Source organism: Buteo buteo, chromosome 29 (assembly GCF_964188355.1).
Source record: "Buteo buteo chromosome 29, bButBut1.hap1.1, whole genome shotgun sequence".
Classification (NCBI taxonomy): domain Eukaryota; kingdom Metazoa; phylum Chordata; class Aves; order Accipitriformes; family Accipitridae; genus Buteo; species Buteo buteo.
The window spans coordinates 698351-723233 of record NC_134199.1 but is presented as its reverse complement, the minus strand read 5'-3'; the positions used below and the strand labels follow the sequence as shown (position 1 = coordinate 723233).

The window sequence follows — 24883 nt, the reverse complement described above, 5'->3', positions numbered from 1 at the left end:
CCAAGGAGCCCCCCCCCCCGGGTGTGTGTGGGGACGGGGTGACAATGGGGACGGGGGTGACAAAAATGGGGGTGGGGGGACAGTGGGGACAGGGGGACAATGGGGACACGAGGACAATGGGGACACGAGGTGATGGAGGGGAGAGTGGGGGACAAGGTGAGGGGGAGCGGGAGGGGCCAGGGCGTGGCAGGGTGACACCGAGGGGTGACACCGGGAGGGTCGGATTAGTAACGAGTTTTGGGGGTCCTCAGACAGAACCAAGCTCAGACAGAAAAATGGCTGTTAGTGGGGCTCAGCGCGCGCGAGGGGGGCGTGCGAGGGCGTGCGCGGGCGTGCGAGGGCGTGCGAGGGCGTGTGAGGAGCCATGCACGCGGGCGTGCGGGGACAGCGGGGACAGCGGGAGCACCAGGGCCCCGGGAGGGAGGGGGGCAGCCCCATGTGCAGCTTGCACACGCGTGTGAGCACGTACACACCCCCACACGGGTTGATGCACGCTCATGCACACACACACTCGCACACCCCCCGGCTGGGCTCACACTGATGCGTACCTGCACACGCACGCTTGCACGTCCCAATGTGACCCTCGCACAAATGTACACGCACGCGCCCAGCGCTGGCACCGCACCGATGCACGCTCAACCCCAGCCCGGACCCTGCACCAATGCGCACGCCTGTGCACCAGTGCACGCCTCAGCCCGGACCCCACGCTGGTGCAGAGGCACCTTGCACCAGTGCACACTCGTCCACACGCACGCAAGGCTCCTGACCTTGCACCAGGACACACCTGCGCACACACGCACGCCCTGCACAGACCTTGCACCGACGCACACCCGTGCACGCACACACCCCCTGCACGGATCTCGCACCTACACACCCATCCTGCACCTTGCACCAACGCACACCCGTGCACATCCCACCCCCTCCGTGCAACTTGCACGCCAGCACCCATCCTGCAGCGGTGCTGGCCCCGGTGCTCCGCCAGCAGCACCCACGGGTGGGGGATGGGGGGGGGGCGGGGGGGGGGAGGAGGAGGAGGAGGAGGAGGGGGAGGAGGAGGAAGGCCGGGGGGGACACAGTGTTAGTGAGCCGTGCGGGGCCGTGCGAAGGCGTGCAAAGCCGTGCGAGGGCTCCGGCGCAGGCAGCGGGGCCCGATCCCTGCGGGGGTGGAGTGGGGGGCAGGGGGGGTGGGGGTGGCCCCGCTGCCTGCGCTGGGGGGGGGGGCGGGGGGGGGCGGCAGCTGCCCACGGGGTTGTCCTGAAAACGCCGTTTCCGTCCTCGATTCGGGGAAGGGGCACCCCAAAAAAAAAAAAAGTCACCCACCCCCCCGTGACACACACACCCCCCCCGAGTCTGGGGTTTGGGGTGAAACCGGCTGGTTTTGGGATCGGGGAGCCGAGGCCTGGCTGCCTGCAAAGGGGAGGGGGCATCAAATGGCCCAAAATGCCAAAAAAAAAATGCCCAAAAATGTGGGGTTTGGGATCTCACGTCAACCCCATCGATGGAAAAGCAGCCCCTGCTAATCCCAGGTGGGGTTTTGGGGTGAAACCGGTTGGTTTTGGGATCAGGGAGCTGAGGCCTGGCTGCCTGCAAAGGGGGTGGGCATCAAATGGACAAAAATCCAAAGAAATTGCCCCAAAATGGGGGTTGGGACCCCACATCACCCCCTGTTGAGTAAAACAGCCCACCCTGGCCAGGATTTCGGGGGAAAACCGGCTGTTTTTCACATCAGGGAGCTGAGGCTCAGCTGCACACAGCGGGGTTTATCAAATTGCCCAAAATCCCAAGAACTCACCCTAAAAGGTGGGGCTTGGGACCCCCATCACCCCCCCGAGAAAAAACATCCCTCCCTGAACGGGCTTTTTGGGGGGAAACTGGCTGGTTTTGGCATTGGGGAGCCAAGACCTAGCTGCATAAGGGGGGGTGGTATAAAATTGCCCCAAATTCTAAGAAATCACCCCAAAAAGTGGGTCTTGGGACCCCACATCAACCCTCTGGGGAAAAAACAGCCCCCCCCCGGGCAGGATTTTGGGGGGGAAACCAGCTGGTTTTGGCATCAGGGAGCCGAGGCTCGGCCGCACACGGTGGGTGGGATAAAATTGCCCAAAATCCCAAGAATTCGCCCCGAAAGGTGGGTTCTGGGGGGGGGGGACCCACGGCGAAGCCAAGGAGTAACAATTAGAGTGATAACTACCAGGTAATGCAGTTTGTTTACCATAGCGTGTCCGATCCCTGCGTGCTGGGGGGCGCCGGGGGGGGGGAAGAGCAAAAAAAAAAAAGGACAAAACACAACAAAAAATGACATTTTCCGCCGGGCGAGGCGTTTTTGGGGCATTTTAAGGGTTTTTTTGTTTGAAGGTTTTTTCGGGGGGGGCCCCCCCAGGATTAGTTGGGGGGCGGGGAGGTTAGTGGGGGGGGGCCCCGGCGGCGGTAAGCGTGTTAGTCGCACGCGCACACACAGAGGGGGAGGGGCGTTGCACGAGGGGGTGGAGGGGGTCGTTGCACGGGGGGGTCGTTGCACGAGGGGGGTGGTCGCGCGGGGGGGGGCCGTGCCCACCTTTGGGGGAGAGAAGCAGAGAGTCGTTAGAGGGGGGTGGGGGGCACGGACACCCCCTCCCCCGCCGCACCCATCGCCCCCCACCCGTCCCCCCCGTGAGGGGGGTCTGGAGCGCCCAGTTCGAGGGGGGACAAAGGGACCAGTGCTCCCAGTTGGGGAGGGACCCCGGCGTCCAGTGCTCCCAGTTAGGGAGCAAACCTCGGCACCCAGTGCTCCCAGTAAGGGAGCACACCCCGGCGTCCAGTGCTCCCAGTTGGGAAGCTGACCAAGGGACCCAGTGCTCCCAGTCGGAGAGCAAACCCTGGCATCCAGTGCTCCCAGTTGGGTGTCTGACCAAGGCGCCCAGTGCTCCCAGTTGGGTACTGCACCGAGGCACCTAGTGCTCCCAGTGCTCCCAGTGCTCCCAGTTGGGTACTGCACCGAGGCACCTAGTGCTCCCAGTGCTCCCAGTGCTCCCAGTTGGGTAGTTGACCAACACACCCAGTGCTCCCAGTGCTCCCAGTTGGGTCGCTGACCAAGGTGCCCAGTGCTCCCAGTGCTCCCAGTTGGGTAGCTGACCAAGGCAACCAGTGCTTGCAGCACTCCCAGTTGGGAAGCTGACCAAGGCACCCACTGATCCCAGCTGGGTAGCTGACGAAGGTGCCCAGTGCTCCCAGTGCTTCCAGTTGGGAAGCTGACCAAGGCACCTAGTGCTCCCAGTGCTCCCAGTGCTCCCAGTTGGGTAGCTGACCAACACACCCAGTGCTCCCAGTGCTCCCAGTTGGGAAGCTGACCAAGGCACTCTTTGCTCCCAGTGCTCCCAGTTGGGTAGCTGACCAACACACCCAGTGCTCCCAGTGCTCCCAGCTGGGTAGTTGACCAACACACCCAGTGCTCCCAGTGCTCCCAGTTGGGAAGCTGACCAAGGCACTCTTTGCTCCCAGTGCTCCTGGTTGGGTAGTTGACCAACACACCCAGTGCTCCCAGTTTGGTAGCTGACCAAGGTGCCCAGTGCTCCTAGTTGGGTACTGGACCAAGGCGCCCAGTGCTCCCGCTTGAGTAGCTGACCAAGGTGGACACTGCTCCCAGTTGGGCGGTTGACTAAGACACCCAGTACTCCCACTGCTCCCAGTTGGGCGGTTGACTAAGACACCCAGTACTCCCACTGCTCCCAGTTGGGCAGCTGACCAAGGTGCCCAGTGCTCCCAGTTGGGTACTGGACCAAGGTGCCCAGTGCTCCCAGTGCTCCCAGTTGGGAAGCTGACCAAGGCACTCATTGCTCCCAGTGCTCCCAGTTGGGTAGTTGACCAACACACCCAGTGCTCCCAGTTTGGTAGCTGACCAACACAGCCAGTGCTCCCAGTTGGGTAGCTGACCAAGGTGCCCAGTACTCCCAGTTGGGTGTCTGACAAAGGTGCCCAGTGAACGCAGTTGGGTAGCTGACCAAGGCGCCCACTGATCCCAGTGCTCCCAGTTTGGTAGCTGACCAAGGCGCCCACTGCTCCCAGTTTGGTAGCTGACCAAGGCGACCAGTGCTTGCAGCACTCCCAGTTGGGTGTCTGACCAAGGCACCCACTGATCCCAGCTGGGTAGCTGACCAAGGTGCTCAGCGCTCCCAGTGCTCCCAGTTTGGTAGCTGACCAAGGCGCCCACTGCTCCCAGTTGGGTAGTTGTCCAAGGCGCCCAGTGCTCCTAGTGCTCCCAGTTGGGTAGCTGACCAATGCAACCAGTGCTCCCACTTGGGTAGCTGACCAAGGTGACCAGTGCTCCCAGTTGGGTGTCTGACCAAGGCGCCCACTGATCCCAGTTGGGTAGCTGACCAAGGTGACCAGTGCTCCCAGTGCTCCCAATTGGGTAGCTGATCAAGGCGCCCACTGCTCCCAGTGCTGCCAGTTGGGTAGTTGTCCAAGGCGCCTAGTGCACCTAGTGCTCCCAGTTGGGTACTGGACCAAGGTGCTCAGCGCTCCCAGTGCTCCCAGTTGGGTAGCTGACCAAGGCAACCAGTGCTCCCAGTTGGGTAGCTGACCAAGGCAACCAGTGCTCCCAGTTGGGTAGTTGTCCAAGGCGCCCAGTGCTTCTAGTGCTCCCAGTTGGGTACTGGACCAAGGTGCTCAGCGCTCCCAGTGCTCCCAGTTCGGTAGCTGACCAAGGCAACCAGTGCTCCCAGTTGGGTCGCTGACCAAGGCACCCAGTGCTCCCAGTGCTGCCAGTTGGGTAGTTGTCCAAGGCGCCCAGTGCTCCTAGTGCTCCCAGTAGGGTAGCTGACCAAGGCGACCAGTGCTCCCACTTGGGTAGCTCACCAAGGTGCCTGGTGCTCCCAGTGCTCCCACTTGGGTAGCTGACCAAGGCGCCCACAGCTTCCAGTCCTCCCAGTTGGGTGTCTGACCAAGGTGTCCACTGATCCCAGTTGGGTAGTTGTCCAAGGCACCCAGTGCTCCCAGTGCTGCCAGTTGGGTAGTTGTCCAAGGCGCCTAGTGCTCCCAGTTGGGTATTGGACCAAGGTGCTCAGTGCTCCCAGCTGGGTACTGGACCAAGGTGCGCAGCGCTCCCAGTGCTCCCAGTTGGGTAGCTGACCAAGGCGCCCAGCGCTCCCAGTTGGGTAGTTGTCCAAAGCGCCTTGTGCTCCTAGTGCTCCCAGTTGGGTGTCTGACCAAGGTGCCCAGTGCTCCCAGTTGGGTAGCTGACCAAGGCGCCCAGCGCTCCCAGTGCTCCCAGCTGGGCACCGGACCAAAGTGCACAGCGCTCCCAGTGCTCCCAGCTGGGCACCGGACCAAGGCGCCCAGCGCTCCCAGTGCTCCCAGTTGGGCACCGGACCAAGCGCCCAGCACTCCCAACCGGGACTAGCCCCCCCCCCCGCCGCGGCGGCCCCCCCGTCCCTACCTGTCGCAGGTTGCGGGTGACGCGGATGTCATGCCAGTCGTTGTCGTTGAACTTGCCGTTGACGGGCTCCACCAGCGCCTCGAAGGCGCCGGAGCCCAGGTTGATGACGAGCCAGACGGCGCCGCTCTTCAGCGAGAGGTTGACGTAGTCGGCCGACTTGCCGGTGTGCAGCAGCAGCCCGTTGCGCTGCAGCGTGCGGAAGGAGAGCGTCAGCTCGTCCGTGCTGCTCTGGATGGGGTTGTGGGACAGGTCGTAGCAGAAGAACTCGTTGCCTTTGAAGGTGGCCACGTATTCCTCCCGGCCTGCGGGAAGCGCGCGTCAGCGAGGGCGGCCCGCGCCCGGCCGCCACGGGGAGCGCGACCGGGACCTCGCACGGGCGCCTCGCGACGGGGACCTTGCAACGGGGACTTGCAACGGGGACTTGCAATGGGGACTTTGCAACGGGCAGCTCACGTGGGGATTTTGCAACAGGGATCTTGCAACGGGGTCTTGCAACGGGGAACTTTCAATGGGGGCTTTGCAACAGGCACCTTGCATGGGGATTTTGCAACAGGGATCTTGCAACAGGGTCTTGCAACGGGGACTTTGCAATGGGCACCTTGCATGGGGATCTTGCAACGGGGTCTTGCAACAGGGACTTTGCAACGGGGTCTTGCAACGGGGACCTTTCAACGGGGACTTTGCAACAGGGACCTTTCAATGGGGACTTTGCAACAGGCACCTTGCATGGGGATTTTGCAACAGGGGTCTTGCAACGGGGACTTTGCAACGGGGTCTTGCAACAGGGACCTTTCAACGGGGACTTGCAATGGGGACTTTGCAACTGGCACCTTGCATGGGGATTTTGCAACACGGATCTTGCAACGGGGGTCTTGCAATGGGGTCTTGCAATGGGGACTTTGCAACAGGCACCTTGCATGGGGGTTTTGCAACAGGGATCTTGCAATGGGGACTTGCAACAAGGACTTTGCAACAGGCACCTTGCGTGGGGATCTTGCAACAGGGATCTTGCAACGGGGTCTTGCAATGGGGACTTTGCAATGGGGTCTTGCAATGGGGACCTTTCAATGGGGACTTGCAATGGGGACCTTGCAACGGGGACTTTGCAATGGGGACTTTGTGTGGGGATTTTGCAACAGGGATCTTGCAACAGGGACTTGCAACAAGGACTTTGCAACGGGGACTTTGCATCGGGATTTTGCAACAGGGATCTTGCAATGGGGTCTTGCTTGGGGACCTTGTCATGGGGACTTTGCAACAGGGACTTTGCAACGGGGTCTTGCAACAGGGCCTCATGTGGGGACCTTGTCATGGGGACTTTGCAACGGGGTCCTGCAACGGGGACTTTGCAACGGGGACCTTGCAACAAGGACTTTGCAGCAAGGGACCTGGCACAGGGACCTTGCATAAGGATTTTGCAGTGGGGATCTTGCAACACGGACTTTGCAACAGGGACATTGCAGCGAGGACCTTGCAATGGGAGCCCACATGGGGACCTTGTTGTGGGGACTTTGCAACAAGGACCTTGCAACGAGGAACTAGCACAGGGATCTTGCGACAAGGACATTGCAACAGGGACCTTGCACAGGGACCCTGCACGAGGATTTTGCAACAGGGTCTTGCTTGGGGACCTTGTCACGGGGACCTTGCAACGGGGTCTTGCAACTAGGACTTTGCAACAGGGGACCGTGCACGAGGATTTTGCAACGGGGATCTTGCAACAGAGTCTTGCAACAGGGCCTCGCATGGGGACCTTGCAACAGGGACTTTGCAACGGGGATCTTGCACCGGGGACTTTGCACCAGGGACCTAGCACCAGGGGTCTTGCACCACGACCTTGCACCAGGGACTTTGCAACGGGATCTTGCATCGGGGGCTTTGCGCTGGGGTCCCTTGCACGGGGACCTCGCAACAGGGTCTTGCGCCAGGGTCTCACGCCGGGACCTCGCACCAGGACGTTGCACCGCAGGGGGCCGCGGCCAGGGACGCGCAGCCTGGGCGCGCAGCGCAAGGTCGCGGCTGCTCGCCTGCATTTGCGCCTCCGTGGGCGCGCGCGTGGCACCTTTGCACGCTCGGGGCGCGCGAGGGCCGCGCCCGCGTGCGCCGTTCACGCTCGAGGGCGCGACGGCGGCCCGGGGCGTGCGGGGGGGGTTGCGCCGGCACTGACCTTTCGCTGCCTGCTGGATCTCGCCGGCGCCGCGGCCGGGCCCCCCCTCGGCGACCTCGGCGGGCCCTGGGGGAGGGGGCGGCGTTAGGGGGGACGCCCGCGCGGGCGCGTGGGCGCGGGCGCGCCCGCCCTCGCACGGGCGCGTGCGAAGGGACACGCCCGCGCGCCGCCCCAGGGCTCCGTGCGAGGGCGGCCTCGGTCCTCGTGCGAGGGGGCGCTCGCACGCTCCCGCGGGCGCCCGTGCGAGGAGACCCTCCGCGTGCAAGGCGGCGCGCTTGCACGCCCGCCTGGTCCTCGTGCGAGGGGGCGCGCTTGCACGCTCGCCTGGTCCTCGTGCGAGGAGCTGCCCCTCCCCCTCCCCTGCCCCCTCCCCTCCCCCCCGTCCCCGTGCGAGGTGGCCGCCCCTCCCCCCCCGTGTCGCACGAGCCACAGACACGATGTGGGGGAGGGGATGGGGGGTGGGGGGTGACGATGACGATGACGATGACGATGAGCGTGATCACGGTGATGGGGGGGACGATGCTGACGGTGATGACGATGATGACGGTGGGGGGGGAGGGGCCCGACGGCGGCACGCGGGGGGAGGGGCGCGTCATTACCTTGGCCGGTGACTCGCAGGTGGGCGGGACCTTGGGGGGGCGGAGCCAAAGCAAAACAACAACGGAAAGCGAAAGTGGTGGAAGAAAGGGAAAGTGATGGAGGAAAAGAAAGCGAAAGTGGTCAGAGAGAGCGGGTGTGATTTGGAAAACGGGGGAGGGCGGCGCGGAATTAAAAGGCAAAAAATAATAAGAGAAAGTGAAAGTCGTGGGAAAAAGCCGGAGCGATTTAAAAAAGAGAGGAAAAGTGATAAACGAAAGTAAAAAAGCATTAAAGAAAGGAGAGAGGGGAAAGAAGTGAAGTCGCCAGAGAAAGCGGAAAAGGCAGAAAAAAGCCAGAAGGGTAAAAAAGTACAAGACAGTTGAAAGCGCCCGAGGAGGGAACAAAAAAAAAGCCAAAAGAACCAAAAGCAGAAAAAAAGTGAAACGAGTCAAAGAAAGGAAATGGGCAAAAAAGCGAGAAGAATCCACGGAAGGGAAAGTGAGCGGCAGAAAGTGAAAGTCAGAACACAGGCGGCAGCGGGGGCGCAGAGGGGGGGGAAAAGCGACAATAAAAGAAAACACCAGTTTCAACGGGAACGAAAACCCCCAAAAAAGAGAAAGTCGCCAAAGGCCCCAAAAGAACCCCAAAAGCAGCGGGGGGAGGGGAGAGAAGAGGCGTCACCGCGGGCCCCGTCACAACTTAAAGCGCTTTAACTTGTGACGGCATCGGGCGATGCCGGGGGGGGGCGGGGGGGGGGGGGACACTGGGGGGGGCGGGGACAGGCGGGGGGGGGGAGGGGCCGCGCCGGCAGCGCCGCCCCTCCCCCACCCGCCGCCTTCCCGCGGGTTTTTCCCCTTTTTTGTGGTTGGGGGGAAAAGCCGGGGGGGGGGGGGGAGGGGGATGGAGACACGGGGGGGGGCGCGGCGGGGGCGCCCCCTCGCGCGGGGACCCCACCCCCCCCCACCCCCGACCCACCCCCCGGGGGGACCCGGGCGCCCGAGGGGGGTCGCGGGGTTCGTTAGCGGCGGGGGCTAACGAGGGCCTCGCGCCCCTCGCACGCCCCGCCGCGGGGCACGGCCCTCGCGCGTGCACTGGCCCTCGCGCAGCCGCGTGCGCCGCACGCCCCTCATGCGCCGCACCGGCCCTGCTCCTTGCACGCCCCTCGTGTAAAACACCGGCCCTGCTCCTTGCACGCCCCTCACACAACGCACCGGCCCTGCTCTTTGCACGTCTCTAGTGCCAGCCCTGCTCCTTGCACACCTCTCGTGCGCCACACCGGCCCTGCTCCTTGCACGCCCCTCGTGCACCACACCGGCCCTGCTCCTTGCATGCCCCTCATGTGACACACCGGCCCTGCTCCTTGCACTCCCCTCGTGTAAAACACTGGCCCTGCTCCTTGCACACCCCTCGTGTGACACACCAGCCCTGCTCCTTGCACACCCCTCGTGTAAAACACCGGCCCTGCTCCTTGCACGCCCTTCACACAACGCACCGGCCCTGCTCTTTGCACGTCTCTAGTGCCAGCCCTGCTCCTTGCACACCTCTCGTGCGCCACACCGGCCCTGCTCCTTGCACGCCCCTCATGTGACACACCGGCCCTGCTCCTTGCACTCCCCTCGTGTAAAACACTGGCCCTGCTCCTTGCACACCCCTCGTGTGACACACCAGCCCTGCTCCTTGCACACCCCTCGTGTAAAACACCGGCCCTGCTCCTTGCACGCCCTTCACACAACGCACCGGCCCTGCTCTTTGCACGTCTCTAGTGCCAGCCCTGCTCCTTGCACACCTCTCGTGCGCCACACCGGCCCTGCTCCTTGCACGCCCCTCATGTGACACACCGGCCCTGCTCCTTGCACACCCCTCGTGTGACACACCAGCCCTGCCCCTTGCACACCCCTCGTGTAAAACATCGGCCCTGCTCCTTGCACGCCCTTCACAGAACGCACCGGCCCTGCTCTTTGCACACCCCTCGTGCGCTGGACCAGCCCTGCTCCTTGCACGCCCATCACACCAGCCCTGCTCCTTGCATGTCCCTCATGCAACGCACTGGCCCCTGCTCCTTGCACGCCCCTCGTGCAATGCACCAGCCCTGCTCCTTGCACGTCTCCAGTGCCAGCCCTGCTCCTTGCACGCCCCTCATGCACCGCACTGGCCCTGCTCCTTGCACGCCCCTCACACAACGCACCAGCCCTGCTCCTTGTACACCCCTCGTGTGATGCACCAGCCCTGCTCCTTGCACACCCCTCGTGTGACACACCGGCCCTGCTCCTTGCACGCCCCTCACACAATGCACCAGCCCTGCTCCTTGCACATCCCTAGTGCCAGACCTGCTCCTTGCACACCCCTCGTGCACCACACCAGCCCTGCTCCTTGCACGCCCCTCGTGTGACACACCGGCTCTGCCCCTTGCACGCCCCTCACCCGCCCCTCGTGCAGCGCACGAGCCCTGCTCCTTGCACGCCCCTCGTGCTACGCACGTCCCTCGTGCCAGCCCCGCCCCTCGCGGGGGCGGGGCAGAGCTCACCCAATCCCTGGCAGCCTGATACCTGCCCCTCCATTGGCGGCCGGCGCCCCTTCGTTTGCATAGCCCCGCCCCCGCCCGGTGTTCAGCTCTCCCGCCCCCCCCCGCTTCATTGGGTCGGCCGCCCTCCCTTCATTTGCATGCCGCCGTCCTATTGGGCTGCCCGCTGGTGACGTCACACCGAGCGCCCGGAGGGGGCGTGGCCGGGAGCGGCGGGTGACGCGGCCGCAGGCGCCGCGCTCCGCCCCTCGCACGAGCGCCGTGCTTTGCACGGGCACCGCCTCTTGCACGCCCGAGCCTTGCACGAGCACCGCCCCTTGCACGAGCCCCCACCCCCACCCCCCCGGGCCGCGCGTGGACCCCGCGCTGTGCACAAGCGCGCGCCAGCCCTCGAGCTTCGCACGCGCCCCTGCGCCGCGCACGAGCGTGCAAATCCTGAGCGTCGCACGCCCCGATCTTTGCACGCACACCCCCTTGCACGACGGCTGAGCCGCGCACAACCACCACCCCCACCACCCCCCCGCCCTGTGCAAAACCCTCCAGCTCCGGGCGTGACACTGGGCTTTGCACGCCCCCCGCCCCCAAGCCTCGCACACGCACCCCCCGCCTTGCACGCCCCCCTCGCCTTGCACGCCCCGACTCACCTTCCACCGCGGGTTCTTCCTCTGGGGGTCCCCGGGACGGGCGAGCAGAGGGGGGGAAGGGGAGAGGCGTTAGTGCACGGGACCCTTGTGCCCCCCGTGCCCTCGTGCGCGACCCCGGTGACACCACCCCAAGCCCGGGGGTCCCCGTGACCTTGGGTTGACCTTGGGAGGCGGGGGGGGGGGGGCACTTGCACGCCGGTGCGCCGCACGGGAGCGTGCGACGCGCGCCCCGAGGGTGGGGTTTGCACGTCCTGGTGCAATTCACACGCCCTGCAACGTGTCCGGGTGGGGTTTGCACGCCCCGTTGCACGCCCCAGGGGGGTTTGCACGCCCTGGCAGGCTTTGCACGCCCCACGCACGCCCACGGGGACCTCCCACATCCCACACGGCACCACCCGAGCACCCCACAGAGACCGTGCGCCCCACGGTGCGCCCCACGGCACCCTGCCTGCACCCCGTGGGGACTGTGCACCCTACAGCCCACCTCACGGGGGCCCTGCACCCCACAGCACCCCACGGAGACCCCGCACCCCATGGTGTACCCCACAGCACCCTGCCTGCACCCCGTGGGGACCCCACACCGTATAGCACCCCACGGGGACCCTGCACCCCACGGTGCACCCCACAGCACCCCACTGGGACCCTGCACCCCGCAGCACCCCGCCCGCACCCCACAGAGACTGTGCACCCTATTGCACACCCCACGGGGACCCCGCACCCCACGGTGCACCCCACAGCATGTCATAGGGACTCTGCACCCCACGGTGCACCCCACAGCACCCTGCCCGCACCCCACAGAGACTGTGCACCCTATAGCACACCCCATGAGAGCCCTGCACCCCACAGCACCCTGCCTGCACCCCACGGGGACCCTGCACCCCATGGTGTACCCCACAGCACCCCACGGGGACCCCGCACCCACAGCAACCCATAACGACCCTGCACCCCATGGTGCACCCCACGGAGACCCCGCACCCCATGGTGCACCCCACAGCACCCCAGGGGGTCCCTGCACCCCGCAGCACCCTGCCTGCACCCCACGGGGACTGTGCACCCCACGGTGTACCTCACAGCACCCCACGGGGACCCCACACCCCATGGTGCACCCCATGGTGTACCCTGCGCCCCACGGTGCACCCCGCAGCACCCTGCCCGCACCCCACAGAGACGGCGCACCCTATAGCACACCCCACGGGGACCCTGCACCCCACGGGGACCCTACACCCCACAGGGACCCTGCACCCCACGGTGCACCCCATAGCACCCTGCCTGGACCCCACGGGGACCATGCACCCCACAGCACCCCACGGGGACCCCGCACCCCACGGTGCACCCCACAGCACGTCATAGGGACTCTGCACCCCACGGTGCACCCCGCAGCACCCTGCCCGCACCCCACAGAGACTGTGCACCCTACAGCACACCTCACGGGGGCCCTGCACCCCACAGCATCCCACAGGGACCCTACCTGCACCCCACGGGGACCCCGCACCCCACGGTGCACCCCACAGCACGTCATAGGGACTCTGCACCCCACGGTGCACCCCACAGCACCCCGCCCGCACCCCACAGAGACTGTGCACCCTATCGCACACTGCACGGGGACCCCGCACCCCACGGTGCACCCCACAGCACCCCACGGGGACCCCGCACCCCACGGTGCACCCCACAGCATGTCATAGGGACTCTGCACCCCACGCTGCACCCTGCAGCACCCTGCCTGCACCCCACGGGGACCCCACACCCCATAGCATCCAATGGGGACCCTGCACCCCACGGTGCACCCCACTGGAACCCTGCACCGCACAGCACCCCACGGGGACCCCACACCCCACGGTGCACCCCACGGTGTACCCTGCACCCCACGGTGCACCCCGCAGCACCCTGCCCGCACCCCACAGAGACTGCGCACCCTATTGCACACCCCACGGGGACCCCGCACCCCACGGTGCACCCCACAGCACCCCGCCCGCACCCCACGGGGACCCCACACCCCATAGCACCCAGTGGGGACTCCTGCACCCCACGGGGACCCCGCACCCCACGTCGCACCCCGCAGCACCCCGCCCGCGCCCCCCAGAGACTGCGCACCCTCTAGCCCCGCCCCCCGCGGACCCCGCCCCCCCCACCCCCCCCCGCAGCCCCCCCCGGGGACCCCCCCCCGCCCCCGCCCCCCCTCAAGGACGCGCCGGGCGGCCCCATCCCCGCGGCGCCCCCGGCAACCGTCGCCAGGGAGACAGGCGGCCCGGCCGTCGCCATGGCAACCGGCCGCCATGGCAACCGGTCACCCGGCCCCGGCAACCGGACCGGGGATGCCGTCGCCATGGCAACGCCGCCGGGACACACCCCACCCCCTCCCGGCCCCGCCCCTCCCGCCGGGGACGCGTGCGAGGGGGCGTCCTTGCACGAGGGGGGGGGTGTCCTTGCACGAGGGGGGGTGTCCTTGCACGAGGGGGGGTGTCCTTGCACGAGGGGGGACCCGGGGGGTCGCCCCGGCCTCGGGGCCTCGCACGAGGGCGGCGCGAGGGGGTGGGGGTGGGCAGGGGCGTGCGAGGCGTGCGAGGGCACCGGGACGTGCGGTTGCGCCAGGGCGCGTGAGGGCAGAGGGATGCGGGACCGCGTGCGAGGGCGCGGGGGCGCGCGGGGGCGGGCAGGGGCGCAGGGGCACGCGAGGGCAGCGGGACGTGCGAGGGCAGCGAGGGTGTGCGAGGGCAGCGGGACGTGCGATTGCACGAGGGTGTGCAAGGGCAGCGGGACGTGCGAGTGCACGAGGGTGTGCGAGGGCGTGGGAGCGGGCAGGGGCACAGGGGCGCGTGAGGGCACCAGGATGTGTGATTGCACGAGAGTGTGCGAGGGCAGCGGGACGTGCGATTGCACAAGGGGGTGCGAGGGCAGTGGGACGTGTGAGTGCACGAGGGTGTGCAGGGGCGTGGGAGCAGGCAGGGGCACAGGAGCGCGTGAGGGCACCGGGACGTGTGATTGCACGAGGGTGTGCAAGGGCACCGGGACATGTGATTGCACGAGGGTGTGCGAGGGAGTGGGAGCGGGCAGGGGCACAGGGGTGTGCAAGGGCACCAGGACATGTGATTGCACAAGGGCACATGAGGGCACCGGGATGTGCAATTGCATAAGGGCGTGCAAGGGCGTGGGGGTAGGCAGGGGCACAGGGGAATGCAAGGGCACCGGGATGTGCAATTGCACGAGGGCGTGTGAGGGCACCAGGACGTGTGACTGCACAGGCAAACACTGGTGCATGATGACCCCGGTGCGGGGCCGGGGGGTCCCCAAACTCCCATCTAGCCACCCCCACCAGGGGCACCCCAGGGGGACCCTGACCCACCTGTGCCACCCACCGCTGCCCCCCCGCTGCACCGCACGAGGACGTGCAAGGGCACGAGGATGTGCAAAGACAGGGGTTGTGTGAGGGCACGAGGACACGGAGAGACATGAGGACACACAACGCTGTGAAGACGCGCAACACCAAGAGGACACAAGGACGTGGAGAAACGCAAGAACGCCAAGACACGAGGACGCACATGGCCAGGAAGACGTGAAAACACAGAGCGACACAATAATGCAGAGACACGAGGACGTGCAATGCCACAAAGACACAAAGACGTGGGGAAACTTGAAGACGTGCAGCACCAAGAGGACACGAAGACGTGGAGAGACACAAGGACGTGCAACGCTGTGAAGACGTGCAATGCCAAGAGGGCACGAGGAGAGGATACGGAGAAACGCAAGAACACCAAGACACAAGGAGACACAACGCCAGGAAGACACAAAGACACGGAGCAACACAAGAATGCAGAGACACGAGGATGTGCAACGCCATGGAAACACAAAGATGTGGAGAAGCACAAGCATGCACCGTGACGACGTGCAACACCACGAAGATGGGAAGATGTGGAGCAACACAAGGACGTGACACCACGAAGACGTCCAGCGCCACGAAGACACAAAGACATGGAGAAGCACGAGTGTGCAGCCACGAAGACGCGCGCCACCATGAAGACGTGAAGACACGGAGCAACACGAGAACACAACGACACGAGGACGCGCGACGCCGGGAAGACGTGAAGACATGGAGAAACACAAGGACGTCAACGCAAAGACGTGGAGAAACACGAGGACGTCAACGCAAAGCCGTGGAGAAACACGAGGACGTCAACGCAAAGCCGTGGAGAAACACGAGGACGTCAACGCAAAGCCGTGGAGAAACACGAGGACGTCAACGCAAAGACGTGGAGAAACACCGGGACGTCAAGCAAAGACATGGAGAAACACAAGGATGTCAACGCAAAGACGTGGAGAAACAGGAGGACGTCAATGCAAAGATGTGGAGAAACACCAGGACGTCAACGCAAAGACGTGGAGAAACACAAGGACGTCAACACAAAGACATGGAGAAACACCGGGACGTCAACACAAAGACGTGGAGAAATACTGGGACGTCAATGCCGCGAAGACGCCCGACACCAGGAGGCCACGAAGACGTGGCAAAACACGAGAGCGCAAAGACGCGAGGAGGCGTCGCGCCCTCCCCCCCTCCGCGGTCCCCCCCGTCTCGCCCGCCGCCCCCCGCGCCCTCACCTTCGGCGCAGAAGGGCCCGCGGTAGCCGGTGCCGGCGCAGTCGCAGCGGGGCTCTCCGCGGCGCAGGGTGCAGCGGCCGCCGTGGGCGCAGGGCGGGTGGCGGGCGCAACGTTCTTCCCCCTCGCCCCGCACCCCTTGGGCGCCCAAGAGCGCCGCCGGCACGTCGCCGACCTTCAGGTTGGCCAACCAACCGCGGAAGGGCGCCTCGTACTTGACGGTGCTGAGGGTCAGCGCCGAGAGGCGGACGTCGGGGGGGATCCCCCCCACGAAGAGGTCGCTGGCCACCGCCATCTCGGCCCGCTTGGAGCGGACGGCGGCCGCCCGCGCCTCCCCGTCCACGGCCAGGGCGGTTTCGCGGGCGTTGCGGGTGAGGAGCACCATGTGCCAGCGGCCGTCGCTCACCGCCGCCGGCGGTTGGACCGTGGCGGGTTCGGCGCAGGCGATGGCGAATCGGAGGCGAAGGCGCCCCTCGGCCACCAGCAGCTCCAAGAAGTCGCAGTTGCCGCCGTCGTCCAGGTAGAGCAGCAACGCCCGGGAGACGTTGGTCTTCAAGCTGAAGCTCAGTTGGCCGCCGGCCCCCGGCGCCCACCGCCCGTAGCGCGCCCATTGGCCCGGGGCGCCCCCGAATTCCAGCGCCGCCCCCGAGGCGCCCGGTAGCAGCAGGGACCCCAAGGTCAGCAGCGCCAAGCCCAGGTGGACGCCCAAGGGGACGCGGGGACACGGGCGGGACGGGGCGGCCCGGTCGGCCGCCGGGGTTTGGCGGAACTCGGTCTCCGGACGGGCGGCGGAGCCTCGGTTGGCCGTAGGGTCTCGGCGGAGCTTCAAGTCTAGCCGAGCCGCGGGGCCTCGGTTGACCTTGGTCTCTAAACGGGCCGCGGGGCGTTGGGTGACCGTGGTCTCTAGGTGGTCCTCGGAGGCTGGGTTGGCCGCGAGGCGCTGTCGGACGTTCAGAACCGGACGGGCCGCGGCGCCCGCGTTGACCTTGGTCTCCAGACGGGGCGCGGAGCCTCGGTTGGCCGTGGGGCCTCGGCTGGCCATCGAGTTTTCGGGGACCTTCAGGTCTAAAGGGGCCACGGGGCTTTGGTGGACCTTGATCTCTAGGGGGGTCTCGGGGGCTCGGTTGGCCATCGAGCCTTGGTGGACCTTCAGGTCTAGACAGGCTCCAAGGCCTCGGTTGACCTTGGTTTCTAGATAGTCCTTAGAGCCTCGGTTGGCTGTGGGGCCCTGGTAGACCTTCAAGTCTAACCGGGCCACGGAGCTGTCCTTGACGTTGGTCTCTAGGTGAGCCTGGGAGCCTCGGTTGGCCATGACGCTTTGGTTGGCCATGGGGCCTTGGTTGGCCACGGAGCCTTTGTTGGCCACGGAGCCTTGGTTGGCCTTAGTCTCTAAGTGGTCCTGGGAGCCTTGGTTGGCCGTGACACTTTGGGTGGCCATGAAGCCTTGGTTGGCCGTGACGTCTTGGTGGGCCATGAAGCCTTGGTGGGCCTTAGTCTCTAAGTGGTCCTGGGAGCCTCGGTTGGCCAGGACGCCTTGGTTGGCCATGACGCTTTGGGTGGCCACGGAGCCTTGGTTGGCCATGAAGCCTTGGTGGGCCATGACGCCTTGGTGGGCCTTAGTCTCTAGGTGGGCCTGGGAGCCTTGGTTGGCCACGACACTTTGGTTGGCCACGAAGCCTCGGTTGGCCATGAAGCCTTGGTTGGCCACGACACTTTGGTTGGCCACGAAGCCTCGGTTGGCCATGACGCCTTGGTTGGCCTTAGTCTCTAAGTGGTCCTGGGAGCCTCGGTTGGCCATGACGCCTTGGTTGGCCGTGAAGCCTTGGTGGGCCTTCAAGTCTAACCGGCCCACGGAGCCGTCACCGGCGGTGGTCTCTAGGTGGTCCCGGGAGCCTTGGGTGGCCACGGAGCCCTGGTGGGCTTTAGTCTCTAGGTGGACCCTGGGACCTGGGTGGCCCTCGGCGTCCGGACAGGTCATGGTCCCTGGGGTGGCCGCGGAACCTGGGCGGGTTTGGGGGGCCCTGGGGGGGCCCTGGGGGGGCCCGGCCACCCCCGTCCTCTCACAGCCGCATGGGTGGCCCCGGGGGGGGCTACAGCATGGCCGGGGGGTCCGGTGGGCACCTGGGGAGGGAGAGAGAGCATGAGAGGGGACCCGGGCGTCCGGGGGACCCCCCCTCACCCCCAGCCCTAGAGACGACCCAGGCGCTCCACGCCCCCCCCCCCCCGTTATCAACCTCGTTAATTAACCCCAGTGATTGGTGGGGGGGGGGGGTGATGATGCCGGTCACCGAAGCAACCCGGGATCTGGCATCATGCAAATGAGGCCCCAGGTTATTTATAACTCTGCCGTGGCGGCCCCCCTTCATTGGGTAATGGGGCTCATTAACATGTGCCGCATAATTAGCCAATCACATTAACTGCTGCACCTGCAGGGGGGGGGAGAGGGACTGACAGCGACGACCCACCCCACGACACCCCCCCCCCCCCAATCCCAGGGCACCCAGGCGCCCGGGTGGGGACCCCTATAGACGCCCCCACCCCCCCCCAGGGCACCCAAACAGCTGGGGGGGGGCACCCAGGCGTCCGGGCAGGGACCCCCCATAGACCCCCCCCAGGGGCACCCAGGCGTCCGGGTGCCCCCCACCCTCGCAGGGGACCCAGGCGTCCTCGGCGTGCCCTTCCCCCCCCACCCCCCAGCCCCAGAGTTAATTAATTAATTATTGATTCCTGCTGCCTGATAAGGGGGGGGGGGAAGGGGGGCACTCGGACACTTGGGTGCCCCCCCGGAGGGGCTGGGGGGGTGGGGGGGGCACCCAGACGCCTGGGCCCCCCCCCCCCGCATCTCCCGCGGGCGCCTGAAGGTCACGGGGAGGAGAAGGCCTCGGCACGGGGGGGCACCCCCAGAAGGGACCCACCCCCCACAAACCCGGCCTCGCACACGCACGTGCACACGTGTGCACCCCGCTCCTGCACCCACCCCACCCCCGTGCGCGTGCACACACACGTGCGCGCGCGCACACACACGTGCACCCCGGTCCTGCGCCCCCCCCGCATGCGCCCCCCCCTGCTTTGCACACGCTTGTGCACACCCACCCCGTGCACGCACAGAGCCGTGCGCGCACCTACAAACGTGTGCGCCAGACGGGCCTGCACACGCCTGTGCACGCATACACACACACACGCCGGCACACGCCTGTGCGCACACGCGGCCTGGCGCGCGCACACGTGTGTACGCGACCCAATGTCCTGCGCACGCCCGGGCGTGCGCGCACACACGCGTGCATGTGCACGCACACGCCTTGCACGCACACGCCTTGCACACGCCCGTGCAAACGCCCCCCCCGCAACCCCCCGCTCACCCCAGCTCTGCACAGGCACGCGCACCCTTGCACGCTCACACCCCCTGCACGCACACGTGCCCCCCAGCCCGCACGCTTCCCCTACAGCCACACCCCCCCGTTTTGCAGGTGCACGCTCCCGTGCACCCCCACTTCAGCACGCACACCCCACACGCACGCGTGCACCCCAGTTTTGCACGCACACCCCACGCACACATGCACACACGCACGTGCACCCCAAGTCTGCACGCGCACCCCCCCCCCACACACACACACTCACGTGCATCCAGTTTTGTGCTCACCCCCTGCACGCTCACGTGCACCCAGGTTTGGCACACCCCCCCCCCCAACACGCGCACACACTCACCTGCACCCCGGGTTTGCGTGCACACGCCCCCCCGCACACACTCCCGTGCCCCCCTAGTGCAGCACGTGCACCCCCTGCACACTCACGTGCCCCCCAGTTTTGCACGCCCGCCCTCTGCACGCTCACGAGCACCCCGGTTTTGCGAGCGCACCCCCCGGCACGCTCACACGCACCCCAGTTTTGCACACACACGCTCCCGTGCGCCCCGATGCAGCACGCGCACCCCCCGCACGCTCCCGTGCACCCCAGTCTTGCACGCACACACTTCAGTGCGCCCCGGCGCAGCACGGGCGCCCCAGCACGCCCCACTTTTGCACGCGCACCCCCCGCACGCACACACGCGCTTAAGCGCGCCCCAATGCAGCACGGGCACCCCCGCACGCCCACGTGCACCCCGGTTTTGCACGCGCACCCCGGTGTTGCACACGCACACGCCCTGCAGGCGCACGCACACGTGTGTCCACCCCAGTTTCGGGCCCTCCCCCCCCCCCCCTTTGCACACTCGCCCGCCCGCCCGCAGCTGCCCACACCCTGCAGGCCCACGGGCCCGCACACGCTGACACACACTTTGCACACGCGTGTGCCCCGTCCCGCCCCGGTGCCCAGCGGCGGGTGACGCTGCGCCCGTGGGGAACGCGGGGGTCGGGGCCTGGCGGCCCCCCCCCTCCCCCCCCCTTGCACACGCGTGTGCGTTGCACACGCCCAGCCCGGGCCCAGCACCCCGGGGGGGGGGGGGGGGTCAGGGTGGGGCTGGATGCGGCCCCCAGACCCTGCAGGGGGCGGGGGGGGGGGGGGGGCAGGACGCGCCCCCCAGCTCCGTGCGATGGGGGGGGGGGACACACACCAGACCCCTGCAGTGGGGGGGTGGGAGGGTGCGGACCCCAGACCCTGCAATGCTGGGGAGGGGGGTGGGGGGGGGGGGCAGGATGCGGCCCCCCCCCCCGTCCCCAGCGCGCAGAGGAGGACGCGTCCCCCGAAGCGGCGGGGAGGGGCAGGATGCGGCCCCCCCCCACCCCCCCCCCACTTGTAACCCCCAACCCTGGGGCCTCATCCTGCCCCCCCCCAGCCCCGGTACCCAAACCCTGCCCCCCCCCCCAGCATCCCCCCTCCTTCCCCCCCCCCCGGCCCCTTTCCCCCCCCCCTCCCCCCCAATCCCGCATCTCCCCCTCCCCGGGACCCCCATCCCGCCCCCCCCCCCCCCGTGTCCCCCCCCCCCGTGTCCCGGTACCTGCCCGGGGCGGTGGCGGCGTCCCCGGCCCCGCCGCTCCCGCAGTCCCGCAGCTCCCGCCCGCCGCGGGGACGCGCACGGCACCGGCCCCGCGCGCTCCCGAGCGCACACGCGCACACGGGGCGGGGGGGGGGGGGACACGGGGACGAGGCGACTCGCAGCTGCCCCACGGAGACCCCACAGGGACCCCTGTGGCCAGACCCACAGGGAGCCCGGACACCACGGGGCAGCCGCCCCACAGGGACCCCCACAACCAGCCCCACAGGGAGCCCCCGGGGGTCTCACAGCTGCCCCACAGGGACCCCACAGGGACCCCACAGACACCCCATAGACACCCCACAGGGACCCCCACAACCAGACCCACACAGAGCCTGCGGGGTCTTGCAGCTGCCCCATAGGGAGCCCCATAACCCCATAAGCAGCCCCACAGGGAGCCCCACAAGGAGCCTGTGGGGTCTCGCAGCTGCCCCACAGACACCCCATAGGGACCCCCATAACCAGCCCCATAGAGAGCTCCTGGGGTCTCACAGCCACCCCACAGGGACCCCCATAACCAGTCCCATAGGGAGCCTGTGGGGTCTGGCAGCTGCCCCACAGGGACACCCACGACCCCAAAACCAGCCCCATAGGGAGCCCCCAGGGGTCTCGCAGCTGCCCCACGGATGCCCCATAGACACCCCACAGGGACCCCCATAACCAGCCCCACAGGGAGCCCACAGGGTCTTGCAGCTGCCCCATAGGGACCCCCACAACCCCACAACCAGCCCCACAGGGAGTCCCCGGGGGTCTCACAGCTGCCCCACAGACACCCCACAGGGACCCCACAGACACCCCATAGACACCCCACAGGGATCCCCATAACCAGACCCACACAGAGCCTGCGGGGTCTTGCAGCTGCCCCATAGGGACCCCCATAACCCCATAACCAGCCCCACAGGGAGCCCCTGGGGGTCTCGCAGCTGCCCCACAGACACCCCATAGGGACCTCCAAAACCAGCCCCATAGAGAGATCCCGGGGTCTCACAGCCACCCCACAGGGACCCCATAACCAGCCCCATAGGGACCCCCACAAGGAGCCCGCAGGGTCTTGCAGCTGCCCCATAGGGACCCCCATAACCCCAAAACCAGCCCCATAGGGAGCCCCTGCAGGTCTCACAGCTGCCCCACAGACACCCCATAGACACCCCACAGGGACCCCCATAACCAGACCCACACGGAGCCTGCGGGGTCTGGCAGCTGCCCCATAGGGACCCCCACAACCCCATAACCAGCCCCACAGGGAGTCCCCGGGGGTCTTGCAGCTGCCCCACGGATGCCCCACAGCCACCCCACAGGGACCCCCCTAACCAGCCCCATAGGGAGCCCCCCGAGATCTCGCAGCTGCCCCACAGGGCTCCCCCAGACGCCCCATAGAGACCCCACGGGGACCCCCACAGACCCGCCCCCCCCAGTATAACCAGTCCCAGACCCCCAGCACCCCCAGGTCCTGCAGCCCCCTCCAAGTGCCCCCCCCCTCCCCGCGAGGCATCCGGGCTCAGCCGGGCCCCACCCGGGCTAATTAGGGCTCACGAGCAGCAGCTGCTAATGAGGGGGGGGCATACTCCCCCCCCCCCCACCCCAGCTGCTGGTGATTTGGGGTGGGGGGAGCCCGGACACCTGGGTGCTCTGCTGACCCCCCCCCAGGCGGACGGACGGACGGACGGACGGACACAGAGTTTATTCCCACATACAAGCGCTGTGGTGTGTGTCCCCCCCCCCTCAAAAAAGCACCCAGGAGGGGTCCGGGCCCCCCCATCACCCCCCGCTGCAGAGGGGACCCCGGTGTCCGAGTGCCCCCCCCCCATGACATTGGGGGGGGGTCCTGGGGTCAAGCGGGGTCAGGGAGAGCCGGAGCCCCAGGGACCCTGCGGAAAGTGGGGGGGGGGGGGGGTCCAGTGAACCCAGGCACCCCCCCCCCAGCTGGAGGGGACCCAGGGGTCTGCCCCCCCCCCCCACCCCGAGGGGGGAGCTGGGGGTCCGGGCCCCCCCATTACCTGTCTATAGGTGGATGTCGAAGACGCCGTCCTCCACCTCCTGCAGCTCCTCGGGGGTCTCTGGGGGGGGGGCGGGGGTCGTGAGGGGGGGGCCCAGACACCCGGGTCCCCTTTGGGGGGTCAGGGTCGGGGTGGGGGGGGGGGGGTGTCCTGGGGTTTTGGGGGTCCCACCTGGGGGGTGCAGGGCTGACGAGGACCGGCGAGGTTGGGGCAGGGAGAAGCTGAAGGAGCGAGGGGGGGGGCCCGGGGGTCCCGGGGGGGCGTCGGAGGCGACGCTTTGGGTGCGACGGCGACACTCGACGCGCAGCCGCTCCCGGCAGCGGGCGTGACAGCGCAGGCCGCAGGCTGGGGGGGGGGGCACGTCACCCCCAGGGCACCCCCGGGCACCCATCACCCCCCGCACCCATAACCCCCCCCCTTGCACCCCTCATTGCACCCGTGACCCCCACATTGCACCCCCCCACTGCACCCATCACCCCCCAATGGCACCCATCACCCCCCACTGCACCCCTAAAGCCCCCCACACACCCCCATACCCCCCCCGCACCCATAAACCCCAATGGCACCCAGCACCCCCCCCACTGCACCCATCACCCCCCACTGCACCCATAAAGCCCCCCACACACCCCCATACCCCCCACTGCACCCATCACCCCCCCACTGCACCCATAACCCCCCCGCACCCATCACCCCCCCAACTGCACCCATAAAGCCCCCCCACACCCCCACAACCCCCCCGCAACCCATAACCCCCCCACTGCACCCCCCACAGCACCCATCACCCCCCATGGCACCCATAAACCCCCCCCCCTTGCACCCCCCATTGCACCCGTGACCCCCACATTGCACCCCCCCAATGGCACCCATCACCCCCCACTGCACCCATAAAGCCCCCCCCCCGCCCCCATACCCCTCATTGCACCCATAACCCCCCCACTGCACCCCCCAGGGCACCCATCGCCCCCCCCGCACCCATAAAGCCCCCACCCCACCCCCCCCGCACCCACAAAGCCCCCCCCGCCCCCCCCACTCACTGCGGCACTTCAGCCCCTGTTTGTGGAGACCCAAAATCTGGGGGAGCCGGAGGGGGACGGGTGAGGGGGGGCATCCCCGTGCGAGGGGTCCCCTCCTCGTGCAAAGCCCTCGTGTGAGGGGGCCGCGACGGCCCCTCCCTGCACGGTGCTGGTGCAAGGCCCCGGTGCGACGCGCACCCGCGACAAAGCGGCTCCCGTGCGAGGCGCTCGTGCAAAGCCCCCCCCCCCCGACCCCGCAGCTCACACTCGCAAGGCGTGCGCGCCGCCGCTCCCCGTGCAAAGTGTGTGCACCCTCTCCTTGTGCACGATGCTCGTGCAAACCACGCCCAGGGCAGGACGTGCAAGGCATGACCTCCCGCCCCCGAACTCCGTGCAACCCCCCCCCCGTGGAGCCTGGCACGAGGGCTCCTGGGTGCACGTGAGCGCTGGGTGTGCAAGGGGTGTGCGAGGGGCACGCAAGGCGCGTGCGGGCACACAAGGGGTGTGCAAGGCCATGGGAGGGGCACAAGGCATGTGAGGGGCGTGCAAGGGGCACGAGGCGTGGCAGGGGTGTGCAAGGGACGTGTGGGGCGTGTGAGGCGCGAGGCGTGTGAGGGGCGTGCAAGGCCACGGGAGGGGCACGAGGCGTGCAAGGGGCCTGTGAGAGTGTGCGAGAGACACAAGGCACGCGAGGGGTGTGTGGGGCGCGTGAGGTGCGTGAGGCGTGCAAGGGGCGTGCGAGGCCACGGGAGGGGCACGAGGCTCGCGAGCGCGTGCAAGGGGCATGCGAGGTGCATGGGGGTGCGTGAGGGGCGTGCAAGGTCACACGAGGCGTGCGAGGGGCGCGAGGTGTGCGAGGGGTGTGCGAGGGGCACAAGGCGTGCGAGGGGCACGCAAAGGCCATGGGAAGGGCACGAGGTGTGCGAGGGTGTGTGAGGGGGCACAAGGCACGTGAGGGGCGTGTGAGGGGCGTGCGGGGCGCGCGAGGTG

General features: G+C 67.4%; 3 protein-coding genes across 3 annotated transcripts in view; all 3 read right to left on the bottom strand.

Moving 5' to 3' along the window:
• The window catches only part of NRXN2 (neurexin 2), a 48743-nt gene extending 30925 nt beyond the window's left edge, over positions 1 to 17818 (bottom strand). The window contains 5 exon segments of the mRNA XM_075018240.1: positions 5414 to 5715; positions 7581 to 7646; positions 8180 to 8209; positions 11325 to 11345; positions 15918 to 17818. Coding sequence (XP_074874341.1) covers positions 5414 to 5715; positions 7581 to 7646; positions 8180 to 8209; positions 11325 to 11345; positions 15918 to 17712 — 2214 coding nt within the window. The 5' untranslated portion in view covers positions 17713 to 17818.
• LOC142045580 (uncharacterized) lies at positions 1079 to 3810 on the bottom strand. The gene is made up of 4 exons (XM_075059263.1): positions 3799 to 3810; positions 3418 to 3677; positions 2455 to 3365; positions 1079 to 1155 (listed from the first exon to the last, which is right to left on the bottom strand). The coding sequence occupies exons 1-4, from the start codon at positions 3808 to 3810 to the stop codon at positions 1079 to 1081; spliced, it is 1260 nt and encodes a 419-aa protein (XP_074915364.1).
• A 4830-nt stretch (positions 17819 to 22648) lies between the features above and the next one.
• The window catches only part of RASGRP2 (RAS guanyl releasing protein 2), a 12757-nt gene continuing 10522 nt past the window's right edge, over positions 22649 to 24883 (bottom strand). The window contains exons 11-14 of the mRNA XM_075059274.1: positions 23915 to 24062; positions 23052 to 23225; positions 22881 to 22940; positions 22649 to 22751 (exon numbers count right to left, since the gene is read on the bottom strand). Of these exons, the coding sequence (XP_074915375.1) occupies positions 22885 to 22940; positions 23052 to 23225; positions 23915 to 24062 (378 nt within the window). The 3' untranslated portion in view covers positions 22649 to 22751; positions 22881 to 22884. The remainder of the gene's footprint in view (positions 22752 to 22880; positions 22941 to 23051; positions 23226 to 23914; positions 24063 to 24883) is intronic.